The sequence below is a fragment of the Felis catus genome, chromosome B4, assembly GCF_018350175.1.
Source record: "Felis catus isolate Fca126 chromosome B4, F.catus_Fca126_mat1.0, whole genome shotgun sequence".
Taxonomy (NCBI): Eukaryota; Metazoa; Chordata; class Mammalia; order Carnivora; family Felidae; genus Felis; species Felis catus.
In genome coordinates, this window is record NC_058374.1 from 127,073,179 (window position 1) to 127,100,455 (window position 27,277).

Sequence of the window (27,277 nt, forward strand, 5' to 3'; positions counted from 1 at the left end):
TGGAAGCAGCAGGACTTGGTGATGTATGTGGGGTGAGGGAGTGAGGGGTATCAGGCATGGCTCTGGCAGCCGTGGGCTGGGGTGTTTGGTGCTTCCTGGGGACAGAGATCCAGTTTGGGAAGATGAACAAGTCCCCAGGACAGACAGTGGTGATGGTGTCATGACAATAGGAAGGTACTTCATGGCACCGAATGCGCACACTTTAAAATGTTTAAAACGGTAAATCAGTGTTGTATATATTTGACCACAATTTCTTTCAATGGCTGTCGTGTGTTACCAAATGAAAGAGACGATGCAGGATAGTGTCTAAGGTGTCACCCTTGTGTGAAGTATGCACGTGTATTTGCTATCCATGTTGGGCTGTCTCTGGAAGGGTAGATAACGAAGCCAGTAACCAGGGTCATATCCACACCCGCGGAGGAGAACTGGAAAATGAGCGTATGGGACTCCTGTGGCTGCTGTAACAAAATACCACAGACAGGACGTCTTAAAACAACAGACACATTGGTCTGGAGGCCAGAAGTCCAAAATCAAGGGCCATGTTCCTTCCAGATTGTCTGGAGGAGGATCCTTCCTTTCTTCTTCCAGCTTCTAGAAAAGCCAGCTATTCCTTGGCTTATGGCAACACAACCCCAGTCTCTGCCTCCTCCTCACATGGCCTTCTCTCTGTCCAAATTTTCATCTTATGGGGACACCAGTCATGTTGGATTGGGACCCACCCCCGTGACCACATCTTGATTTGCTTACGTCTAGAAAGACCCTATTTCCAAGTAAAGTCACATTCACATGTAAAGGGGTGGAGGGTTAGGACATCAACATATTGAAAGGGGACATAATTCAACCCATCACACTGGGGGACAGAGATGGCAGGGAAACCCATGTGACTGTTGCATTCTGTAGCATGTGGTAACCTATTCCCCTCACCAAATTTTTTACATTAAAGATTCACCCTGAGGTTTCTGTCTTGAGAGGGTGTGTAGCTTAGGGATGCTTTTAACAAATAGAGGACAAGGACAATATGAGCTAAGTAATAATGGATTCAGTTTTGAAAATGTCAAAGACAAGTTGCCATGCCAGCTGGTTGTCTGCAGAAATGAGAGAGTCCATGTAGGGCTTCTCCACCAGAGCAAGGTTGCCAGTGAGTCAGGTGCTCCCCGAGCATCTAACAAAGAGGAAGCAGAGCTCAGTGGTTAGGAGTGTAGGCCTTGCAGCCTGACTACCTGGGTTCGAGTCCTGGCTTGACCATTTACTCTCCATATGACCTTAGGCAAGTTGCTTACCTCTCTGGGCCTCAGTTTCTATCTCTGCAAAATGGGGACAACCGAATGCCCACCTCATGAAGTTGTAGGAAGGATCCAGTAAAATAACGTATTTATTAGCACCATGTAGCATGTAAACCACATAGTATACTTGTGTCATGGTAAATGCACATCGGATATTAGCGATTATCTTTATTTCTCCACTCTGGACCCAGAAGGTTACCTCCTGGTTACCAAAAACAATAGCCTCAGCTTCCTCTGGTAGAGAGCGGAAATAAGTGTCTCAATGACATGTGGTGGTATACCATCTGGGATATGGTTTGTAGCCCAGGCTGAGGCCTCTACCCTCCTCTCTCTGCTGGTGAGCCAGCCCCCCGAGGGTGCAGGAAGAGATTCAGCCCGGCCAACTGGCCAGGGGGCCACTCTCCCATCCCAGTGACAAGTAGGAGATTTTGAAGGCCATCAATGGTTAGACAACCACACTTCTTCAAAGCAATCGAGCGCCCATCACCAGCTGCATTTGTGACCTGAGGTGGGGTCAGTAGTGAGAAGAGACAGCAGAAGGAAAGGAGAATGTATGTGGACAAAGGCAGATATGGCTCCCCATTGGCAGGGCCTTGCCCCAAGTGAGCAGAAGTTAGGGAAGAGGTTAGGGGGCATAGAATATTCTAGAAGAAAGGGTCTTGCAGCATGGACTTTATCTCAGGCAGCTGGCTTACTTGGCTAGGGCAGATATCAGATACCTGAGGGGTGCCTGGGTGACTCAGTCAGTTAAGCATCCGACTTCGGCTCAGGTCGTGATCTCACAGTTCATGGGTTCAAGCCCCGCATCGGGCTCTGTGCTGACAGCTCGGAGCCTGGAGCCTGCTTCGGATTCTGTGTCTCCCTCTCTCTCTGCCCCTTCCCCACTCACACTCTGTCTCTCTGTCTCTCAAATACAAATAAATATTTTGAAAAAAGAAGAGGAAGAAGAAGAAATCAGATACCTGAATTCTGGGGCCTACCACAGAGCTTGACATTTAGTTGGGGCCCAGTAGAATGAATGAATGAATGAACGAATGAATGATGCAGAAGGTTGTTACTGTGCTGCTACTGTACTAAATGACTAAGACTTTTCCTGGCCTGACACAGATGAGAATAGGCTTCGACATGGGAGACGTGGGTAAGCAAGTGTCGAGCTCAAAGAGAGGTCGCACTAAGAGGCCTTTGGGGGCAACGCTGGCAGATGGGTGGCCACTGATGTCACAGGTGCGGGTGAGAGCATCCCAAGGAAGGGACTGAAGAAGAGGCCTCACCGTGACACGAGGGAAGAGAGGCCCTAGGCCAGAGAGGAGGCAGCGGTCACCAAGGGAACCAAGACGGAGAGGGCCCGCCGGAACCCCAGGTTGCTGTGCCAGCACAGAAGATGCAGACGAAAGGACGCCACCGGGCATGCCGGTGAGGGCAGCACAGCACCCTTTGCTTTCTGCAGCCTGGCGTGGGCGGAAACCATATTGCAGGCGACAGACAGTTTGCCAACACTTGGAACTTGTTCTGAGCTTTCCAAGTGTTAAAAGCAAAACAGAAACACAGTTGATGCTTCACGGCAACACAGAGAACTACATCTTAAATGGCATTTGGGGCTCGCTTCCAAATTGGAGCTTCCGATCCCAGCTGGCAGTTGTGAGGGTGTGTACTTTGCCATATGGGATTTGGCTTCCTGGGAACAGGGACCTTTTTTTGTTTTGTTTTGTTTGGCCTCCTCTTGAGTCTGTTAAATTTCTGTCCAGGGTGCTTTATTTACTTAGCTGCTAGCAAATCTCTCAAATTCTAGTTTAAAATAATACTTACACAGGAATATTCTCTTCCCTTAGCCATTAGGCAACCGTACTCATTCAAAGGCATGTACTTAGTACAAAGTACTTTGTTCAAAACCATGACAACAAAGGTGCTTTGGGTAAGAGCGAAGGAGCAGGTCCCAATCACTCAGCAAGTTTCTAGGCATCACGATGTTCTGTTGTCTGTGCCATTTTTCCAGAATGAACTTCCTTTTCATCAGCGCATTAAATTTCTCTATAAAACATTAAGAATCACCAGACTTGATGATCTCCAAAGGCCTGTCTAGCCCTGAAGATTATTCAGTCTTGTGGCCTAACATTAGGCGTGCACATGGGAATGACACTTTTACCTGTGGGGGAAACTGAGGCATGAAGAAGGTGAAAGAAACGGGTAGAGGTTCAGCTCACGGTCTCTCCTGTATGTTAGCAGATGATAGAGGAACTAACAATCAAGAAACTGCCTGGGCCAGACACTGTCCTGGGTGCTTCTCGTGCTCTGCTCCATTCAGCTCTATGAAAGGGCTCGATTTTCCTTTGCACATCTGAGAACACTGGGACTCCAGGAGGTTCATAAACCTACCCACTATCACATGTAGAATGTGTCCTGTCTTGGATTTGAACCAAGTCTGTCTACAGACTCCAAAGCCCCATTCTCTCTGCTGAAGGGGGTAGCTCCAGTCAAAGAATCAACATCAGGAGGTGTGAAAGTAACTTTGAATGAGGCCCACCTCGTACAGTCTCCAGCCTTAGAATCCCTTAGAAATTCAGATGCTGGGCCCCTGGGTGGCTCAGTCAGTTAAGCATCCGACTTCGGCCCAGGTCGTGATCTCAAGGTTTGTGAGTTCGAGTGCCGCATCGGGCTCTGTGCTGACAGCTCAGAGCCTGGAGCCTGCTTTGGATTCTGTGTCTCCCTCTCTGTCTCTGCCTCCCCCCCACTCATGCTCTGTCTCTCTCTTTCTCACTCAAAAATAAACTAACATTAAAAAAAAAGAAGAAGAAATTCAGGTGCATGGCAGCCTCTTGTGCAAATCTAACATAGCTGTTGACCAGTGCCAAAGATGCCTGTGAAGGCTTAACGTGGAAATACGCTACCACATGGCCAAGAAACCTATGAAGAGGGCTGAGCCTTACTTATAACCCTGAAGTGCATTCAAAACCACACCTAGGCATGCCTTTCACACCCATCAGGTCAGCAAAAAAGTGACAGTCTGATGATACCAGATTTGAGCAAAGATCTAGAACAGTCAGAACTCCAATACATCACTGAAGGGGACTCTGAGTCCACTTTCAAGGAAACTTGGAAACACATAATTCTACTCTTAGGTTTATACCCTAGAGAAACTCCTCCACATGGAAATCAGGTGTTCATTTTGTGTTTATAATTGCAAAATGAAGAAAAGGGAAAAGAAACAAGCTGTCTACAAGAGAAGGAGTAAATGTTCATTCAATGTCATACCGAGTAGCAAGGAAAGTAAATGAACCAGATCTACATGTTATTACACAGTCAAATCCCAGAAATGTAATATTGTGTTAAAAAAAAAAAAAGCAAATCGAGACAGGATTTGTGTAGTGTGCTAACATTTACATAAAGTTTACCAACATGCAAAACAGTCTATATATTATCAGGAATTTAATAAAAGCAATAAAACATCTAAAGCATGCATGAGGATGATAAATTCAACCTGATGAGATAGGGTAATCTCAGGAAGTAGATGAAATGATGGAATCAGGAGGGGGGTCTAAGGGACTTTGTAATTATAATGCTTTATATATTTATAAATATAATGGTAAGCATATAGGTGGTCATTGTATTGCTTTTTCTTTTATGTGTGCCTAAATTAATTTATTAACAATAAAAGTTACTTAGCCAGTGTTTGCAACAGCATATTTAGAAGGCCAGTTATGGGATATTAATAAGCATTATTTAAAAAAAAGTGTTAAGCGGTTCAAATTTGGGGAACACTGGCAAAGTAAAATTAAATAGGCTTAAAAAAAAACAAACTTTCTCCATGCTTTTAACATGCTGTGTTTCTTGTAAATCCCAAAGAGAAGGTTATCCTGTTTAAATATTTTACCATAGAACAAGGGTTGGCAAACCAGAGCTGTCTGCCACCTATTTTTACAAATAAAATTGCCTGGACAAACAGCCATACCCATTTGCTTATTATATAGCCTGTGGCTGCTTTCACACTTTGCTTTCACACAGTGGCAGAGTTGAGTACTTATGACAGAGACCGTATGGCCCACAAAGCCTAAAATATTTCCTAGTCGGCCTTTTACAGAAATCATTTCTGCACCCATCATAGAGCATCCTATGGGGCTGTTGTCACTGGGAATGTTGGAATTGTAACACTCAAACTTTGCTCTCATACCACGGGAACAGGTGTGTGTGTGTTTGTGAAAATTGTTAAATAGAAGACCATTAGTTCTTTCTAGATTCCTTGGGGGATGGGGTGTGTGCTTGTCTCTTTGAATCTCCAGCACCTAACATAATAGGTAGCGGGTACTTAGCACTTGCTGTGTGCTTTCCTGAACTGATTTTAATTTAAAAACCGGTTGCGGAATGGATTCATTAGCATACAGATTCATTAGGTGTAACAGACATGCAAAATACCTGTAGTTTGGATAAGAGAGGAGTTTAAAATTCTCCCTCGCACAAGAATCCAGGCATAAGCAGTCGGGGCTGTTATGGCGTCTCCACCTCAGGGACCCAGGCACCTTCCCTCTTGTTGCTCCACCATTCCTTAGGTGCTACCTTCCTCTGCGTGGTGCCATATGGCTGGTTCCACCCACCGGGACTTCCTCTCTGCCTCTTGGGCAGAGGAAAAGTAGAAGGATAGAGCAGACCCCGGAGACTGCACACATCACTTCCCCTTACTTCCTGTTGGTCAGCACTTAGTCATTTGGCCACATCTGATCGTCAGGGAGCTGGGGAGTTATCATCTTTCTCTGGGCAGCTAAAAATTCAGGTCCTATAACAATACATGAAGGAGATAAAGAACTCTCTGAGGGACTATAACCAGTCTCTGCCAAAAAGGGATACGTTAAGGCCTTGCCAAAATTAGGGGTGACTCTTTTCTCTAAAGGATAGGCTTTATTTTCGACTCTTTTAAAATAAGCCATGATGCCAAAGCAAGAGATGTGTAATGATGCTTCATTTTCTACTCAAAATCACATGACAGCACATTCAGAAATGAGCACACTAGGTTCATTCTCCTGGGTGTTTGTAGCCCTTGCATTTGAGAGACATCTTTTTTCACATATTTGAATGGACCCAGAATTTGTTTTGCAGGGAGGCAAACACAGTGGGTTTTGCCTCTAACTGGCCATCTACTTCTAAAGAGGAGAAAGGTTCCAGGCCCCTTGGGATCTCTCCCAAGGCAGAAAAGATTAGCTGGGAGGAGCACGTGGACTCACACTTTCTTTACCTTATCCGAGTCAGGTTAATGAGCCGGCCCTTCTCTGTACTTTGGTATAGCAGCATTAAACAGCAGGTAGACACCATTTTTGGACAAAGATTTCTCCTAGGAACTTTGCACTGTTACATGTTCCATTCGCTGCAATAATATATACTTTTTTTTCCTTAGAAAGGTGCACAGAGAACTTGGTGTGACTTACTTCAGCACAGAACAGTCTCAATTTGTTCATCTTTTTGCTACCCAAAAGAAAAGGAAAAACTCATCCACTAGGGGACTTGAAGCCTATGAAATGGAATGTGGCTTTTTTGGGAAAGTGTGTTGAGGAGGGGGGCCAGGGGCTGGTATCCAAGTCAGGCCTGTCGTCCTCTGAATTGTCATTTCACGATTCATTTCTGAAGCCACCATTTTATTGTCACACTTACAGAATCCTGTAATGGGAACCGCTTGATATAGAAGAGACAATGCAAAAAAAAAAAAAAAAAAAAAAACGTTATTACCCTCTCCCAGGATTTCTCAACCTCAACCCGTCTCAACTGTGGACATTTGGGGCTGGATTATTCTTTGTTTGGGGAAGGGGGATGCTGTCCTATGCAATAGCATCAGTCTCCTGTTCCTACGAGACACCAGGAGCACCTCATTATTCGTGACAACCCAGACTGTCTCCAGACATCGTCAGATGTCCCCTGGGTGACAAAAGCGCCCCTGATTGAGAATCGCCGCCCTACACAAGCCTACAGGTATCCATAGAGAGACTTGCTAAATGACCCTAGCCAAAGACATGCTTTCTGCTCCTAAATGCATCTGTAACTGCTTCAGATTAGTTAACCCTTTTCAGGCTTCCAGTTTCCTGATCTTAGGAAGGTTTGGAGTTGGCCCCAGTGCTCTCTTTCAGCACTGACATTCTGGGATGCTGCAAGCCAAAAGCTGTTAGGTGGGACTTGTATCTGGAATAGGATTTGAAGGAAAGCAGGATACGGGGAGAGGATCTGAAGCGAGGGGCACACTGTGCATGCAGACCAGAAAGCAGTCGGGAGGCTTGTGTGCCGAGTGGGCGGCAGGCCGTATTGGCTGGAAGGGTAAGAAAGAAGAAATGGGGGCGCCTGGGTGGCTCAGTCAGCTGAGCATCCGACTTTGGCTCAGGTCATGATCTCACGGTTCATAAGATCAAGGCCCGCACGGGGCTCGCTGCTGTCAGCGCAGGCCCCAGTTCAGACCCTCTGTCCCTTTCTCCCTGCCCCTCCCGCGCTGGCCCTCTCTCAAAACTAAAAAAAATAAATAAAAAATAAAAGAAGAAATGGTTGGGTGATGGGGACCTCTTGGGAGGGGCGGTTACAAGAGGGCCTCGAGTTTGAGGCCTGTGAGTGGGAATTTATGTTTCTTTGGCTTCCTGCACAGCACCTGGCATCTAGCAGTGACCCAGGCAGCGTCAGCATAGAATCTATGTGTTTGTGGAAGACCTTTACTAGAACCGACAGGCAGTGGGCTGGAGCGAAAAGAGCTGGGTTCCAGCAACAGCCTTCCCAGTTCAAATCTCAGTCCTACCACCTGGTGGCTCTGTGACCTCGGTGAGTTTCTTAGCCTCTCTGTGCTGTAGTTTCTTCTTCTGAAAGCTGAAGATAAATTGTGTAGGGTTAAAGTAAGAATTAGGTAAGATCATATATATGAATGAGTATCTGTGTGTGTGTATACATACATATTTTACATGTATATACAGACACCACTCATTCACAGGTGTGTGTAGGATATATATATATATATATGTGTGTGTGTAAAATTAAAATAGTTCCTGACACACAATAAATGATATGTGTTTGCCATTATTATTATTATTAGGGAACCAAAAAAATACTTTTTACGTTTACTTATTGTCAGGGACAACATGAACAAGGTGGGGTCAGAGAGAGAGAGAGGAGAGAATCCCAAGCAGCCCCGCACTGTAGGTGCAGAGTCCGCTGCGGGGGGCTCAATCCTACAAACTGTGAGATCGTGACCTGAGCCAAAATCAAGAGTCAGACACTTAACCGACTGAGCCACCCAGGCACCCCAGGGAACCAATAAAATATTCTGAGTGTGGAAGCGCTTAGTGCCTTGCACACTACCTGACAAGTAATAGGTGATCAGAATGAATTAATGAAGAATTCTTAAATCTTAAATTCTTAATATCTGTAACTGACCGCATTCATCCTTAGCTAGGCCTGGGTCCAAACTCTGAGGCCGAGGCCAGGCAGGGCACACACATGAGTGGACCCAGCATGATGAAGGACCACAGAGAGGACTGGGCACGTGGGTGCCCCACATGAAAGTTTTCAGGCTGTTTCCAAACCCTGTGCCGGCCAGCAGCATGGGATTTAGGACTGCCCTGGCCTAGAGTTTGCCCCTCTGCACCCACACCCTGCACCTCTCCCTGCTTCCTGAAACTCTCTTCCGGTCAGACCTCCTGTGCCTTGCACCAGGAACAGAACGTGGCTGTCTTCGTGACTCCTTGAGAACCACAGGGCTGCTTTTCCATAAAAGCGTAAACCAGCCAATTCTTGGCTTTGTGCCCCCATCCCCCACCTCCCCCAGGCTGACCTCCTCCAGGCAGGAGGTCAATAAACTGGGAAACTAGGGCCGGGCCCCTGTGGCCCTGGTACACCCTCAGGATCCCCCCAGGCAGCCTGGCCAGTGCAGCCGCTGACACACTGAGAGCACATTGTCTTGCTTTTATCCTGGGGGCCACCAGACCCTTATAAATGAAACCCAAGAACCTTATTCTCCTATATACTCTATAGCAGTAAACCCCTGCCTTGGACCTACAGACTCTCGTATTCTTATCTAGAGACACAGAAATTAGGAAATGGGAGAAAGCAGCCCAATCTGGCCCTTTAAATTCTAGGAAAGGTATTTTTCCATTCTGATGTATTCGGCGAGTAGCCATAAGGGGCAGTTACTTTCCTAGCTCCTGTATTAGACAAATGATAAGAGTATCTCAAAGTACAGTGATGTAACTATAATAGATGTTTATTTCTCCATCGTGTAATAGATCAGCCAGTGCAAGCTCATGGGGCACCTCTGCTCCACAAGATCCCCCTGAAGACCCAAATTCCTTCCATCTTGTTGCTCTGCAATTCCTTTAGAGTAGGCATCGGCAAACTATGGCCCATAAGTCAGCCTGGCTTTTTTCTTAACAAAAGTTTATGGGAACAAAGTCACACCTATTTGTTTGCCTGTTGCCTCTGGCTGTCCTCGAGCCCCAACAGCAGACCTGAGTGGTCCCAACAGAGACCATCTATCCTAAAGCCTAAAATAGCGGCTACCTCATTCATTAAGAAAAACTTGGCCAACTTGGGGCACCTGGGTGGCTCAGCTGGTTAAGCAAGCATCCAACTCCTGTTTCGGCTCAGGTCATGATATCACAGTTTCATGAATTCAAGGCCCATGTTGGGCTCTGTACTGGCAGCACGGAGCCTGCTTGGAATTCTGTGTCTCCCTCTCTCTCTCTGCCCCTCCCCCACTCACACTGTCTGTCCCTCTCAAAATAAATAAATAAACCTGAAAAAGAAAAACTTTGCCAGCCCTGCCTTAGTGCATTGGGCTCACCTGCACAGTCAGAGCTAGGACATGGGCAAGTCTGTTTATCAGCTGGGGAGGGGGAAATGGAACTTAGTCAAATGGCTGTCACTGACCACAAGGGGAAATATAATTTCTAACCGGACAGCCATGTGCCATGCCAAAACTCAGTGAGGTCAGAAGATGCTGTATTACTATAAGGAGGGGGTGGAGAATGGATGCTGGAAGATGGTGGTCATTGTGACACATTCCTTTCCCAGACGATCCCCTTGGCCACGAATAAGTGTTTGCATGAAATAAGAGCGAAGACAGAGAAGCTAAAATGTTGGGATGAAGCCAGGGAGGAAGGCTGTTGCCTAGTAAGGGATAATACATGAGCACCAGAAAACATGGGATAAACTCAGAGAATGTCCATGCTTGGAGGCACCCAAGAGCTTGACCAGCCTAACACCCCCATTTTCTGGATAAGGAAACTGAGGCTGTTGAAGGAAATGGGATTCATCCAAGACCACACAGCTGATGGGTGGTGCAGCCACGACCTAAAGTCACATTCATCTGAGCCTTTATCTTGGCCATATTTCTGCCTTACCAGTTACTTTCAGAACTGTTCTGTTGGGTCCTACATGCCCCTCTTTCCTGGCAAAGCCTTGACATGGCCTCAGAATCTTCCTTAACACCACACCCCAACCAACCACAACACCATACTCCAACCGGCCACACTAGTGAATCAGGGTTGGAGCCTGAGATTAACCCTGTTTTCCATGCCTAGTTTATATGTTGCTTCATAGCCAACATATTACCCTAGTTCCCATAGAGGTACTAGGGGCGCTGAGTGCCTGTAATGTGCGTGCTGCGTTTCAGGTGGCTGAAATATGTGCACATCTTCTAGAAATCCATAGTCTGTATCAGCGTTACACATCCCACATCCTCTAGTGTCTTTATTTGAACAGGACCTCCAGAATAGCCAAAATAGATTCGTATGCACTGTCTCACCTATTCCTCACAAAACCTGAACACGGGTACTGGTTCTCCCCATCTTAGAGATGGGGAAATGGAGGCCCAGAGAGAGATGGGGGAACTTGCCCAAGGTTACGCAGCCAGGAAATAGGCTATATTGGCATATACATCAACATCACTAGTTGTCTCCACCACCCTTCAGTGAGTTCCTGAAGATCCAGATAATGAAATCAGCACCTGTTGTCTCCTCGACATCATAAATCTCTCTAGCATCCCCCCTGAGGAACAGGAAAGGCCGGGGACTCGATTCTCGGTTACTACTTTGAGTTAGGGTTCTGTTCTCATTTTTCTCCCAAGACACGTCCATTTTCAATTACGTGGTCACCAGTGGAGCCAACAACTTGCTCAGTATCCTTCTGTCCATGTAGCCTGAGAAGGCAGGGCTTGATCTGGCTCGCTTGCTGCGGGACCCCAGCACCTAACCCTGTACCTGCCTGTTGCTGGTGTTCAGTGAACGGTATGTGGGAATGCATGAATCGTGGCATGTCCCCTAGCCTCTGAGTCTCTCGGGGCAGAAATCTCATCCAGGTGGGCTCTCTGGACCCCCCAGTGTGCGTGGCACACAGTAAGCATTCGTTAATGTCAGATTCTGTGGAATTCGGCTGACAGAGTGTGGGAGATCACACACAAACCCAAGTCTGACATTGAGATGAGACAGGTCTGGGCTGAAATGGAGATGGAAGGAGCCAAGTGACTTTAGGACAGGATGCTTAACTCCTCTTGGTCTCTGCTTCCTCGTCTGTAAAATGGGGGTACGGATGCTTGCTTTTGGGGCTCCTGTGAGGGTTTAAGCAGGATGCGAGCGTGGGCTCAGGAGTCGGACCAACGGGGTCGAAAGCCGGTTTCACCACCTATGTGCTATGTGACCTTGGGCAAGTGACATAACCTCCATGCCTCAGGTTTTTCATCTGTAAAAGAAAGAGAACAGTGCCCAGTCCATTGGGTTATCTTGAGGATGAGGTGAGCTATCACATGGGAAATGGTTAGCATAGGGAAAGCTCTCTGTCAATGCCATTATTAGAATTAACTAGAATATGCTAGGAAAACTGTAAATCTTCACTATTTCTCTGACTACTGTTAATATCTTTACTCTGTTCCAAGGCAACTTATGTGATCTCAAGCCCTTGGGAACCGTACTATACGCCGAATCACAGGTCCTGGGGTCCGAGGGGCAGAGGGGGGCTGCACCTTCCCAGGGTGATCCCCACAGCGGCCAAATACCTCCGCCTGTGCCCCACCATGGTGGGCACTGGTATCTTCCATGGGAGCAGAGCAAAGTGACTCCACCCCTCACATGGCCTCCCCTCCCAAGCTGACCTCTGGCCACAGCCTCTGAGAAAGGCCTGGGAAGTTGCTCTGTCCCGGGTTGCCAGCCTACTGGTAAGACCCAGATGAACAAGAACAAAAACCTGAAGGGGAAGTGAGAAGCCGTGGGAGCCACGGCAGAACTGTCTCAGGCTCTGTAAGCCAGGTCGCGGTGAGGGCCACGCTCAGAGGCACTGGGCCCCACAGCAGCTGGAGAGGGCCTTGGGGGCAAGGAAAGGACTGGAGAAGTGTGGCATTGGAGGATGGGGAGGCGGGGGACTTCCAGATGGCCTGATTAAATCCCTGGAAAGAGGACCTACAATTATAAAATGGTGCATTCTCCGTATCGGGCAGTTGTTATCACGACTGTGCTGGATGGTTCAAAAGTACGACCTCTGGGTCCTTGTCACAGCTGCTGGGGACAGAAGTGCTGCTGTCAACCCTGCTTTGCAGATGGGAAAACAAGTCCAGAGAGGTTAAGCCACCTGCCCCGGGTTTCAAGTATGAAGCACAAAGGGATATGAACTCTGGTCTTGAGCGCTGGGTTCCGTCTGCCCCATGGGAGACAGGCTTTGGGGTCGAGCACTCAGCCCTGTGCCTCAGTTTCCTTGTCAGTAGAAAGGGAATAATGATAAGACCTTCAAGGAGAGGTCAGTTGAAGTGGGAGGAATTGAGCACCTAGTATGCTGCCTGGCACACAGTGAGCTATGCAATAAAGGGTGGCTTCTTTATTACTGATGAGGGAAGGTCATGGTTGTGGGGACTGTTTGGGCCTTTGAGGTTCAGATCCCAGAGTCACGCACGGATGCCCTGTGATTGCCAGCACATTGCTAAAAACTGGGCTGTACAGAGTGGTTATTGGGACAGACTCTGGAGCCAGACTGCCTGGCTTTAAATCCTGACCCCTATTAGCTATGTGACAATAAGCAAGTTAATTAACCTCTCTCTGCCCCGTTTTTCCTTGTCTATAAACTAGGTAAATAACAATAATGCCTTCTTCACAGGGTTATTGTGAGCATCGAACATGTTCATATTTGTAAAAAAAAAAAATCTTATAATATGCCTGGTACACGGTAAGAACTAATAAATATTTATTAAATCAGTAAAATGTGTATAAATGTTAGTGTCCCCATTTTATTTTTTTTTTAATTTTTTTTTCAACGTTTATTTATTTTTGGGACAGAGAGAGACAGAGCATGAACGGGGGAGGGGCAGAGAGAGAGGGAGACACAGAATCGGAAACAGGCTCCAGGCTCTGAGCCATCAGCCCAGAGCCCGACGCGGGGCTCGAACTCACGGACCACGAGATCGTGACCTGGCTGAAGTCGGACGCTTAACCGACTGCGCCACCCAGGCACCCCTGTCCCCATTTTACAGGTGAGAAAATGGAATGAGTTTAAGTTACCTGTGCAGGGTTAGGTGCACAGCATAAGCAGTTAGTGAGGGTAGAGCCAGGTGACAAACCCAGGCAGTCACACTTCGGAGCCCACACCCTTGGGGACAGGCTTCCCAGAGTTAGCCCAGAGTCAGTGCTCAGGGAGCCTGGGAACCGCCGGCACTTTCTAGCACCCATGGGATCAGGATTGGTCCAGGGCGTGGGAAAGAAAAGAGGGGCTGGGAGCCTGGCCGAGCAGGCCCACAGCACCTTGAGTGGCTCTGTTCTGCCATTTCCTGCTTGTTGAATTATTCCAGAAACTGGACTTTGATCAGGCATGACCCCCGTTCCCCCTTCCGTCCCTTACAGCTTGCTGGCAAAACCATGCTGGGGCATGGCAGTCTCTCCGGGGGCCAGGGTTTCCCCACTGGGAGAAGGACTGCCTTTATTCTGGTGAAAATGGTTAGATGTGGTGTCTGTTTGAGACCTTAAGAAACACTGTTATTAGTGTTCTTCAGTCTCCGAGTCTCTGTATTTGCTTCTTCCAAATTCAGTGTGTTCTCTCCAGTATGCACCTTGCTTGGTGATTTACAATAATGATCGTAATAGGAGATCTGTAACATTTAACGAGAGCCGTGTGCTAAACTCTGTTTCCTTCTAAGCACTGTACATGGTTTATCTCATTTCATCCACACCCAAAATCCTGTGAGGAAGGTATTATTACTAAACTCATTTTACCGATGAGAAGACAAAAACAGAGAGGTTAAGTGACTTGCCCCAAGATCACACAGCTGCTAAATAGCAGAACTGAGAACCAGAGTTCATGCTCACAACTACTCAGTGTGCTAGCTTTAAAAATTCATACGTGAGTAAAATGTGTCTGAGGCCTCACCAGCTCCCATTCGTCACTGGGAGTGCATCCAGAGACCAGCGGAATGCACCAACATCCCGCCTCAGTGCCGACTCCTTCCTAGGGGAGAAAACCCGATTACTTGCCGTGTGTGTGTGCTCAGGCCTGCAGGCTTCCTGGAAAACATCTTTCTGAAGTCACATTCTTGAAGTGGTGGAAACTACTGAGCCAATCTCTTGGGGCCAGGGCCCTTGAGAAATCAGAGGAATTGACTACCTCGGTAGCTGACCTCTTATTTAAATTGATCAGATTTTTTCATGGCATCGTTGAAAGCCACCGGAAGGGAAACCACAAAGCTGATCACCTTCTGGTGAAGCCCCAGGGTGACCGGCTTAGTAGATTTCTGCATAAATAAGTCCCACACTTAGGCAGGCACAGGGGGACCTATTGGTCTTTGGTGGTAGATCCTTCCGAGGCTTTCCAGAGACAGTAAATCGAGCTCCGAGTCGTGTTTACAGGAATGCTGCAGGAATTTAAATTTGGCAGAGTTTAATTCTCTAACAAACCAGTTGAACAGAAACCTTTATAGAAGATGTTTCTTACCTGCTTTAGCCAGTAAAATTCAGTAACCAGAATCGTTACTTACTTTGTATGACTGAGGAATTCTTGAAAAACAGGTGTTTCCTGGGGCCTGCTCTCACGAATAAAGGGCAGGCCGTGCATGGCTTACCTATCAGTTAATACCACATGCTTTAAGCACATAACACAGGCATAAGATAGATGTGGTCCTGCCCCCAGGAGGCTGACAGCCTCATGGAGAAAAGAAATAAGAAGGTAGATAGATGATAGATAGATAGATAGATAGATAGATAGATAGATAGATAGATAGAATGAATGAATAGAGTAGTCACAGATTGTAAAAGGTGCTAACAAAAGGAAGGATGAAATTGTTATAGAAGGCCTCCTTTGGACGTAACATTCAAGCTCCTATTTGAGGGGTGAGAAGGGGCCAGGAGGGGGAAGGGCAAGAATAAAGTCCTCGAGTCAGGAGAGAGATTGGCCAGTGGAGAGTGGCCCCTGCCAAAGGAGGGGTGGGAGAGCAGGACAGGCCCCACCACTGCAGAGTCTTGTGGGCCATCCTGGGGGAGCTGGATTCTATTCTCAGTACATGGGAAGGCATTGGAAGGTCTTATTTAAGCAGAGGCACAACACAGTTTTATTTACAGTTTAAGCTCACTCTTGCCTTGTGTAAGAGACTGGTTTGGACGGCAAAAAGAATAGAAGTGACAGACCAGTGAGGAGGCCACTGCACTACTAGATGAGAGAGGCTGGGGTTTGGAACCAGTGTGTGGGCAGTGGAGCTGGAGGGCAGTGGACGGATTTGGGATTTGGGTGGCAAAATCAACGGCTGATGGAATGGACATGAGCGTGGGAGAAGGTTCTGGCCTGAGCACCTGGGTGGACAATGGTGCCATTCATGGAGACAGGATGACTGGGGGACAGGTTGGGAGGGCAGGGGGTGGACGTGTTAAGAACAAGTTGCATTTTGGACATACTAAATGTGAGGGCCCTGGGAGACATCCAGGAGATGCGCTCAAGAAGGCAGTTGTACAGGGGCACCTGGGGGGGGCTCAGTTGGATAAAATGTCTGACTTCAGCTCAGGTCGTCATGATCTTGCAGTTCATAGGTTTGAGCCCCACGCTGGGCTCTGCACTGACAGCTCGGCGCCTGAAGCCTGCTTTGGATTCTGTGTCTCCCTCCCTCTCTGCCCCTCCCTCACTTGTGTTCTTGCTCTGTCTGTCTCTCTGTCTCTCAAAAATAAACACTTGAAGGGGCGCCTGGGTGGCGCAGTCAGTTGAGCATCCGACTTCAGCCAGGTCACGATCTCGCGGTCCGCGAGTTCGAGCCCCGCGTCAGGCTCTGGGCTGATGGCTCAGAGCCTGGAGCCTGTTTCCGATTCTGTGTCTCCCTCTCTCTGCCCCTCCCCCGTTCATGCTCTGTCTCTCTCTGTCCCAAAAATAAATAAACGTTGAAAAAAAAATTAAAAAAAATAAATAAATAAACACTTTAAAAAAAACAGAAGGCACCTCTATATGTGGGCACACCAGCACAATGGAAAAGTGCCAGGTCCCACCGAGCAAGGTCAGACTGGGGTGTCAGATCGCTGGTCAACCTTGGGCAGGTTTCTCACCTCTAGAATGGGGCCCCTATGTCATGGGCTTGTCGTGAGGATTGTATGACCTAATACATGGAAAGAACTTAGATTTCAAAAGCAAGAATTCAGTAAACATTAGCTTCCTATAATAACAATTATCATCATCTTTGCTACAGTAATTTTCTTGCCATTTGTCTCTTTCTAATTAAAATCAAGGACCTCTGTAGCTGGTAAACACTTGTCCTGATGTTCTTGGAATTATTGGTTTATGAGTCTGGGCGCTCGGGGAACACGGGGCGGGGTCTGTGTCTTCCACCTCCTAGCCCCCTGCCATGGTGCCCCCACACAGTAGGTTCTCAGTTACATTTAGCCAGTCACATGGAATTCAGCTTGACTCCAGAGAAAAAACAAAATGCTTGTTTGAGAGAATCAGTCAAGCATAGAGGATAGCAGAAGGGACTTCGACGCAGACAGGAGAGAGGAGATTGCAAATTCACTGACAATGATAATTCATAGCATCTTTGCTCTTAAGAAGGAGGCTCTTGAGTTCACAAACCAACCTCTTCCTGAACTAGATAATGGTCTTTTCGAAGAAAAGTTTTCCTTACAATTAGTCAAATCTGATACCTCCCCAAGATCTGCACATGCACCTGACCCATTCAAGGCTCCAGACATGTCAACACAACACATGCAAACACCCACCTTTCCCCCTCCAGAAGCCTCTCTGTATGCCCCCAGCACCTTGCCCTCATCCGCTTTGCTCTGTCTTGTCCATTTGGCCTGAAGCTTCTTTCTTAACCACTTTTTTAGGGAACTCAGATGAAGCCTGCCACCCCACTTGGGGTTTCTCCTCTAACTCTGGAGATGCTGGGATCCATGGTCTCTCCTCAGACTCTTTTCATTTTTTTTTAATATATGAAATTTATTGTCAAATTGGTTTCCATACAACACCCAGTGCTCATCCCAAAAGATGCCCTCTTCAATACCCATCGCCTACCCTCCACTCCCTCCCACCCCCCATCAACCCTCAGTTTGTTCTCAGTTTTTAAGTCCTCAGACTCTTTTCAAATCATGACAGATGGCTCTGCCCTTTCCCAAGTCAAAAAAAAAAATTTACTTTCAATTTCAAATAAGCAGTGTTTTAGTGTAGATTTGTTCCACACCACATTTGCTACGGCACACTTCGATTTGCTAAATCTAGCCACCCTCGCTGTAAGAGTCCCAAGTCCAAAGCCCCATGTACCATGCCTTATGGCATAGCTCCATTCTGTGCCCTAGGGGATTGCATCTTGGATGCTGAGGCCCAGGGTCCTTCAGTCCTCTCCCACCACCTGGGGAGCCCTCAGGCGTGCCCAGAAAGTCCTCCGACAGTGTTGGGTGGTCTTGGCTCCCCTGCCTGCCATGAAAAGGTCTTAACCCCGGAGTCCAGGGTCCTGGGCAACTGTGCTTGTACAAATAGGCTGTTGGAGACCTAGCCTGACACCCAGCTGCTCAGGCGGGCATGCAGATTAGACCCCACATCAACACCAAGCTTCCAGTCTTTTACTCTGGCTTCTATCTTCACTGTATCAGCTCCCCCTGGTGGCCAGAAGCAAATTCTTATGGTCTCCTGTCCAAGCCCTTGTATCTCCTACAGCTGGGTTTATATTTCAGGGTAGACTTCTGCCCAAGGTTCCTCTGCCAGAAGAGACGAATGATATATCAGAAACTCAATGAAGAGCCAAGCACATACCTATCCGCCCCACTTCCTGAGGCTCCCTTTGTGGTTCGGCCCTCAAATGCTCTCCCCAGGAGAACCAGGAATTCTGAACACCTGGCTCCTTTCCTCAGTTTCTACTCTCTGAATTAGCAAGGGGAGGGGATGAAAGGAGGTTCTGGGACAGTGTTTACTCCAGCTTGTTGGCTTTGTAGCCCTGGGCAACTCCTTTATCTATGTCTGTTTCCCCAGGGTTTAAAGAGGGGTAGTGATAGTACTTGCCTTTTGAGGTTGTGTGGGGATTGAATAAACTGATTCGTGTGAAGAGTTTAGCAGAGGGCCTAGCCCACAGTAAACATTCAGTTAATATTAGCTATGACCATGCTTAGCTCAGTATGCTGTGGAAGCAAAGAGGAAGACAGATCAGCAGCAGTTATAAAGGACAAAGGATCGAGACATCCAGATTTTAATTGGAGCCTAGGAACAGGCAGTTGACATGAAAAACAAAGGCAAAGGATCCTTGGTGCTTTCTAACTCTCACTGGTCCTCAAGGACCAGTTCCTGGGGAAGCCACTGCACCTCACTGATCGTCTCTCCCTTCCTTAGGGCCGACGACTGCTTTTGTGCTTCTCGGAAGCTGGACGCCGTGGCCATCGAAGCCAAGTTTAAACAGGACCTGGGTTTCCGGATGCTGAACTGTGGGCGGACGGACCTGGTGAAGCAGGCGGTGTCGCTCCTAGGGCCGGATGGGATCAACACCATGAGCGAACAGGTACAGGGCCCGAGTCTCTGAACAGGCAACCCCTCCAACCTCCGCCAGGTACGCTGCCCCACGACTTTGCCAACAGCAGGCACTGGACACACACTCCCCCTGCTGGTGACTTAGGGTGATTTTTATTTATTTATTGAGTTAGTTTCGGTTTTTAAAATATAAAAATATCCTTGTTCATCTTTATAGAAATTGCACATGATCATTGCAGCTGAAATGGAAAATTGAGAAAAATAGGCCTATTCCAGAAAGGAAATAATGCCATCACCCAGATAGCCATCATTTATATTTAGTATGTGTCCCTCAAGTCCTTTTTTTCAGTGTGGTTAAAATTAGTTCTCTGCCTGCCTGCCTGTTACTGCATCACAGAACAACTCCAGGAGTATTTTTACAAAACTTTCAGGGTATGTTTGAGATACACAAAAGTCATTCTGGGGAACCCTCGGAGGCACCTCAGAGATATAGGCAGCTATCCCCCAAGTCCCTGAAACTGAGGTACAGGGAGAAGCTCGTGCGTCTACCAGTCAGGGAGACACCATGTGGATGAAGGTGTCATGGACAGAGAAACAAACAGCAGTTTTCAATGTGAGCCCCAGATGGAAAGTCACATGGGACAGATGGAGCTGTTTCTCATATGGGCAGCTCATGCAGTGAGTTCCAGGGAAGGAATAGCAGCTAAGAATTTTCTTGAGCAACAAGGATCCCTAACACACACACACACACACACACACACACACACACACACACACACACACATTTATATTTTTTTAAAACAGATATTTATAATATCTTGCCTTTTTCGACAATTTATATTATAGGTACTTTGCAATATCATTAAATACTATTTTTTAAATCACTTTTAATGGCGACATAAAATGGTCCTATTATTTGTTCAGTTAACCATACCTCAGTTGTTGGATATTTAGGTTGCTTCTCACTACTTATATCAATAATGCTGAGTTAAACATATTTACACAAGTCTTTGTTCAAAATCCCTGATTATTTCATTAGGGATTTTTTTTTCATTAGGGAAATTTTTTTTTAATCGAAGTATAGTTGACACAGTAGTTTCAGGTGTGCAACATAGTGACTCTGCAATCCTGTACGTTACACTGTGTTCATCGTTAGGGAAGTTCTTAAAAGTGGACGTAATGGCTCATAGACATCAACCTTTCTGAAATGACTTTCTCAGAGACTTTGTTTCCTTGTACACACCCTCCAACAACATATGTGTTTCCCCATCAATCTTTAAAAAAAATTTTTTTAACTGTTTATTCATTTTTGAGAGGCAGAGTGTGAGTAGGGGAGAGGCAGAGAGAAAGACACACACACACACACACACTCTGAAGCAGGCTCCAGCCTCTGAGCTGTCAGCACAGAGCCTGACACGGGGCTCAAACCCATGAACCATGAGATCATGACCTGAACCGAAGTCAGATGCCTAACCGACTGAGCCACCCAGGTGCCCCTCCCTATTAACATTTTCCTTACCTTTTGCCAGTTTTTCACTGGAGCTTTTATTGTCTTCTTTATTTAGAAGAGCTCTTTACATATTAGGCATATAACCCTTTCTTATACTATGACAAATATGTCTCAATTTATTGCCTACCTTTCGATTTTGTTTATGTTTTCGGTTTTAGGTCCTCAACACCGTAATGCTTTTCCTTCATGATTTCTTCCATTACTTTTACACCTAGAAACAGATCCAGTTAGATGGTGCGAGATAAGCTCTAACTTGCACGTTTTCCCAAGTAGCCACCTTCTCAACACTGTTTATTGAAAAATCCATCCCTCCCTTCTAATGGTTGTGGAACTTCAAAATAAGCAGGAGTCACTGGCAAACATGGAATTCCTAAAAACCATTCCTCATTCACTTGCCTTTTGCTTGTAAATGATAAACCAGACATCAGTGATGGGGGCATGCTCAGAGGCACACAATTTCCCTTGACACTGGCCAGCAGCTGTGTAGAGCAAAGATGATACTTACATTGTGAAAGAGAAAAATGTCAAGGAAACAGTGTTTATGAGTTAGATAACTTAGGACTGACACCACAGAGTCCAGAAAGTTCCCAAGACCTGTAAGTTGAAATCAGCCACGTGTTTTAGCAAACCCCCTTAGGTCTCTTGCACCTTAGGACAGACAAATGAAAATACTCCAACTTAAGCAAAGATAATTGCAAAAACGGCAATCCCCACCTTTTTTTTTTTTTTTGCCTTCATTTTGGTTTTCAAAATAGGGAGGATTGTGATTTTATGAGTCATAAGGGCAGCACGTTTATTTTTTTAATGCTGGATTTTGAGTACAAACATAGCCACCTACACACAAGTAAGATTTTCCATTTGCTATCGTCCAGTGACACAGCTACCTTGTAAACCTTCTCCATTCTCTGGTTTTTAACCCACCACAGGGCATGACCCCCCTGATGTATGCCTGCGTCCGTGGGGACGAGGCAATGGTTCAGATGCTGCTGGATGCCGGAGCTGACCTGAATGTCGAGGTGAGGGTGCAGAGGGCTACAGGGCCCCTGGGCCTGGCAGTCCCCCAGGGAAAATGAGCAAAGGGGGGGAGGGGCTTTTTCTCCTGAGAGCCACCACTGGGGGTGGTCAGTCCAGCAAATAGGTCAAATCAGCCGGTAGATTTCCTCCATCTGGAGGCCCCAGCCCAACCAAATCCCAGGGAGCTGCCCACGTGCATATTTCATTTAAAAACAACCAATGAAGCTACAAGAAGCACCAGCGTTCCCTTATCTCAGCTGAACTGAGTCTGATTCTTATTACTGATCCATTCCTTCTGGGATCAGGGCAGGGAGCTCTCTCCTGAGCCATCAGGACATAAGACAGAGCTGCTTCCCATACCCTGACCTAAGGTGTAGCTCCCTCAGATCCTACCCCCTCCCAACCAAATCCTGATTGGTTCGCCTATTGGCTGAGTTGAAGCCACAGGTCCTAAAGCTAATGGCAAAGCTTCCGTGAGGCAGTGTGGTGTATTTATCGTGGGAAGCGCACCCCCGCAGGCTTTAGAGTTTGACACTTAAGCTCAAATTCCGAAACTGCTGAGTCTTAGTAACTTGCTTTTGTGCTGGGGCAGGTGGCTTAACCTTTTTGAGCCTCAGCATCCCCATCCACAACAGGGGGAGAATAATCACACCCATCTCAGAGAGTTGCTGGAAGAAATAAATACAAAGAGGACCTAGCATAAGTTTGGGGCTCAGTCAATACTAGTTCGCGCACACACACCACGAGGCTTGTGATAGGTGAAATCACGCTTTTCGACCACGTCCTATCCTGTCTGTCTGGCAGCCAGCAACTGGCAGCCCCAGAGGCTAGGAAGGTTGGCATGCTGCAGTCCTAACTCAGCAACCCTATAAAACTTTTTTAGTTCAAAATTAGATGTTCTTGTAGTCTTAGTACTGTGCTTTTTTTTAATTAGTGAGTTTTATATTCATCTGAGGAAAACAGGCAATAGACCTAGTTTTGCATCCAGACCATTTTGGATATTATAAGTTTCAGGTACTGGGGATTTTCTTGCCTGTTATGAATCCCCCAACACCATGCAGACCCCTGCAAGGGCTCCTCATCTTTGGGTCCTGGTGGGCTTCTCTGATCCTCTCTAGCCCATTCCATGACTCCTAGCCAGCTCAAGGCCTACCCTGACAGGTGACGAGTGAATTCAGCTGCTCTGAATGAGTCAGACATCACAGCTGTTTGGTCCCAGGGGTGTTTGGGAGAAAAGCCATGTGTGGGTGCCAGTCCTGAAGGGCCCCAACCTTCAGCTTCCCTGTTGCCTCTCTTTTGGCCTAGAGTGTTTTGAGGCCCCCCATATTGAAGGACCAGTATCAGATTGCTCACTCGTGGTGTGTCCAGGGAAGGTTTTGTGCCCAGGTTTCCAGTAGCATGAGGGTCCTTGTCAACTGAGAAGCCAGAAGAACAGTGAAATGAGAACAGGGTAGGGTGAGCTGTGACCAGATGGGAATGTGACTCCATCAGATGGGTAGTGGTCTTCCCTGGCTTGAAAACTCAAAGCAGACCTTGCCTTGCCTGGGGTTTGCTGCTGCTGAGAATTTCCCCTAAAGGTGCGAATGTAATGATATGGCATCTCATGCTGTCTGACACCCTATGGCTCTCAGAACCACCACCCTTCCTTAAGCAGAAAGAGGGGACAGGCTGGAGAGTTGGCTTGTGGTAGCTGCCATTACAGCTTCTCCCAGGCACCTCAGAGGAAGTCAGAAATCATCGGTTTAATTCCTTTCAGACAAGAAGCAGAGGAGACCTTATGATGCACAGAGAACATAAAGTCACTACCCCACTGTTACCGACATTTCCCAAAGCACTTCTAGAATGTCCTTCTGTACATCTCTAGCCCACATGCCCAGCCACAGATAGGTCAGATTTGCTAGTCAAAATATTGTGAAGGTCACATTTTGAAAATAACTTCAATTTGTTTATAGGTTGTCAGTACTCCTCATAAATATCCATCCGTCCACCCTGAGACCCGCCATTGGACGGCTCTGACTTTTGCTGTGTTGCATGGACATATTCCTGTAGTTCAGGTATATTAATGTATTTCCCTATCCACATCTGACCTTTAATTTTACCCTCTTCCATCATGCAAATCTGTTACCTCTCCCAGCATGCATATTCCCTAAGAGATTCATATTGGTTAATTGCAACTAAATATAGCACATTCATATCATATAAGTGAAAATATCATATGTAATGATCTATATGGCCTGGCCTTAACCAATATGAAACGATCACATACCCACATGCAGCCTCACACAGAAGAGTGGCAAACTTATGAAGTTGTTCCTGGTTGCTCGGGGGTGGGGCCTGAGCTGCAATTTTGTGGATTTGTTCATTTTGCTTGTCGCAATGTGAATCGTGAGACTTGGATGGTGTGAGACCTTAGAACCTCCCCTGAGGTGTGACCCTGGTGTTTGTGTAGAATCTAGTGGTTTCTAACTAGTGGAAAGAAGCATCCCCAAGTTGCCAAGGGAATGATTCTAAATGACACTTGCTTGGATTCTACTTATTGAGAATCTGATCCAAGAGGTCAAGAGTAAGGCCTTTGGATGTGTCTTCTGAAACAGCTACCCAAGGCTCCCCAAGTACGGAGAGATGTCCTCATCCGAGGGCCGTTGGGCATTTAAGTATGTATTGGTGATACTTTTTCTGGCTCTTGTACAGTTGGTATTCAACAAATAGCCATCGAATATATTCTAGATCTTAAACTTGCTCTTCACTTCATCAGGAAAAAAGAACTCAGCATCCAGGTCCATTATCACACCTGGCCTCATGGTGCTGAGCTGTGGGTACATCAGGAATACTTGCTGTTATGTGCTCCAAGCGTCTTAGAAGTTTACAGAGCAGGAAATAAGTGTTCCAGGGACCATGAGGCAATGTTGGAAATCCACAGGAATCTTTTGTTGTTTCCTCAGTCATGGGACTCCTTAGGACAGACCCAAAGTCATGTTTCAGGAGGTTGGGAGTATGACGTGTTATGCTGAGAGCTGAAACTTCTGCCCACTTCACTCTTGGTAGAGGAATATAAGAAAGAAGGGATCGGGAGGTGGCCTAGTGGACACAAATGCCACCCTTAAAGTGCAGTGGCATCCCCAAGCCTTTAAATCAGGAATAGGAGCAGCGGGCAGCCAGGCAAACCCAAAAAGAAGTCAGGCCACCTCTTCACTGCAGGTACACAGGTCCCGGAATGCCAGGAGTCAGCCCTCTCCTGGCTGTGCCCTGAGGGAGCCCTGGATATGTAACAAAGAAGGTAGATTGCCCCCCCCCCCATTCTCCATTGGTGGTCCTGAGAGCACATTCACTGAGAGTGAGATCCGGCACAGACAGAATCTCCATCTTGAAGAAGCCCTTCAGGAATGCACAGAACGGAGTAAACTCCTGGATTCTCACTCTGCCTCTTTATTAATTGCTGGCCAGGAAATTTAGCATTGGCTAAACTATACTCAGAGCCATCCAGAGTGTTCTAGAAGGCATCCTTGCCCTCATTGGCCCAGGTGGTCTCCAGAGTCCTTCAGAACTCAAGATTCTGTGGTTCTAAGAGATCCCTCTAATGCTCTCTCCGAGGCTTTGTGTAACCGACCCGAAAAGGGAGTCTTCCAGCACTCTGATGCCATGAGCTGCTCAGTCAGCACTTCTGGAAACTTCAATGTACTTATAAATCACCTGGAGATCTTGCTGAAATGCAAACACTCTCATTCAGTTGGTCGGGGGTGGGCCCTGAGAGCCAGCATTTCAAAGCTCCCAGGGGATGCTGATGCTGCTTTTCCGTGGACCACACTTTGATAGTCCGAGGTTCTAGTAGATTCGAGGGGCCATCAGTTCATCCCCCAAGGTACAGTTGCCCTCACCCTGTGCACATGGCCACTGACCCAGAGGGAGGGCAGGAACATTGGCACTGTGCTGACTCCCACCAGCTCTCCTGACGTGTCCTCACAGCACATGTCTTTAAATGTCTCAATGGCCACTCTTCCTCTGCAGCTGCTCCTGGACGCCGGGGCCAAGGTGGAAGGTTCCGTGGAGCACGGCGAGGAGAACTACTCGGAAACGCCCCTCCAGCTGGCTGCTGCCGTAGGTAAGAGTTGCTGATTCTCATCCCGGCCAAGGGTCTCCACCACCTCGGCCCTCGCTGTGTCTGTGACCGTGTGTTTGCTTTATTCGCTTATAAAACCCCCTTCTCTGGGCTTGCAGGAAATTTTGAGCTGGTTAGTTTGCTGTTGGAGCGTGGTGCGGATCCCCTGATAGGAACCATGTACAGGAATGGAATTTCTACAACCCCCCAGGGTGATATGAACTCTTTCAGCCAGGCCGCAGCCCACGGACACAGGTAGGCTAGGATGGGCCAAAGCCACAAGGTCCCAAGTGGTGCTTGTTAAAAATGCAGATTCCCAGGCCTACCCCAGACCCACTATATCTCTGGATGTGGGGCCCAGAGGCAGGCCAGACACCAGGCCTGGCCACAGTGGCCTTCACTGCCAGCTTTCTGCTCAGAGCCAACTTCGTGCAGCGCACATCCACTCAGACTGCCTTGCTTTGTCCTTTCCCGGATCAGCTTCCGCCTCACAGAGATGCCACTCTTTGCCAGCGTTGGTCAGAGCCCGTCACGTCAGCTGCCATGAAGTGACAAGGATCCATTTAAAAAATAATAAAACCCCTCGTGTTTGGTTATTTCTTGTCACATGGCCTTCAGGTTTTACCCCATCCAATTTTATTACACATAACCCCATGTAAAGCAAATTCATGTGGGACCCTGTGCAGGTTGATGGTTAAAAGAGCACAGTTCTAGAGCCTTCTGGATACTTGTGGAAAGCATTTAGCTGCTCCAGGTTGTCCTCCAGGAAACAAAGCCAGTCATGCTCCACCGTCTCCTCCACCCAGCCCTAAAACATAGCACCCGTGGTCAGGCCTCTGAAGCCACGACTCCAGAGTTGTTCCTGCCATTCCCTTGTCTCACACGAGTGGTGTCCCCACTGCCCACACCCCATCCCTGCCCCGGCAAAACCCTTCCATCTCTGAGTGTCTTCCTCTCTGGGTTTATGATTGACAGGAATGTGTTCCGCAAACTGCTCGCTCAGCCAGAGAAGGAGAAGAGTGATATCCTGTCCCTGGAGGAGATTCTGGCCGAGGGGACTGACCTGGCGGAGACAGCCCCGCCTCCCCTCTGTGCCAGCCGCAACAGCAAGGCCAAACTGAGAGCCCTGAGGGAGGCCATGTATCACAGCGCTGAGCATGGCTACGTGGATGTCACAATTGATATCAGGAGCATAGGTCAGTCTGGGCACCCTCCGCCACTGGACACAGCATCACTGCCCAGTGCTAGGTGACTCACACACACACGTGCACACACCCACACACACGCGCACACACACACACACACACACACACACACACACAGGCCCAGGGAATTTCGCATTTGCTGGTTGGAGCCCTTCCAGGCTAAACTGCCCGAGCTATCCCCAAAGACAGCATCACCCTTCCAGCCCCAAACGCCTGACCTCAGGTCATTTTCTCATGATTCCCAAACTCTGGACCCTGAGAACTTAGG

General features: G+C 47.5%; 1 protein-coding gene across 10 annotated transcripts in view; it reads left to right on the top strand.

The window, feature by feature from the left end:
* Positions 1 to 27,277, top strand: part of BTBD11 (BTB domain containing 11) — a 315,613-nt gene that overhangs the window by 245,826 nt on the left and 42,510 nt on the right. For 7 of the 10 annotated variants that reach the window (XM_045062278.1, XM_045062275.1, XM_045062277.1 and 4 more), the window contains 6 exons: positions 19,050 to 19,215; positions 21,621 to 21,710; positions 23,661 to 23,762; positions 25,714 to 25,807; positions 25,924 to 26,059; positions 26,780 to 27,000. In XM_045062278.1, coding sequence (XP_044918213.1) covers positions 19,050 to 19,215; positions 21,621 to 21,710; positions 23,661 to 23,762; positions 25,714 to 25,807; positions 25,924 to 26,059; positions 26,780 to 27,000 — 809 coding nt within the window. The remainder of the gene's footprint in view (positions 1 to 19,049; positions 19,216 to 21,620; positions 21,711 to 23,660; positions 23,763 to 25,713; positions 25,808 to 25,923; positions 26,060 to 26,779; positions 27,001 to 27,277) is intronic. The other 3 variants (XM_045062276.1, XM_045062279.1, XM_045062280.1) reach the window with 3 other exon arrangements.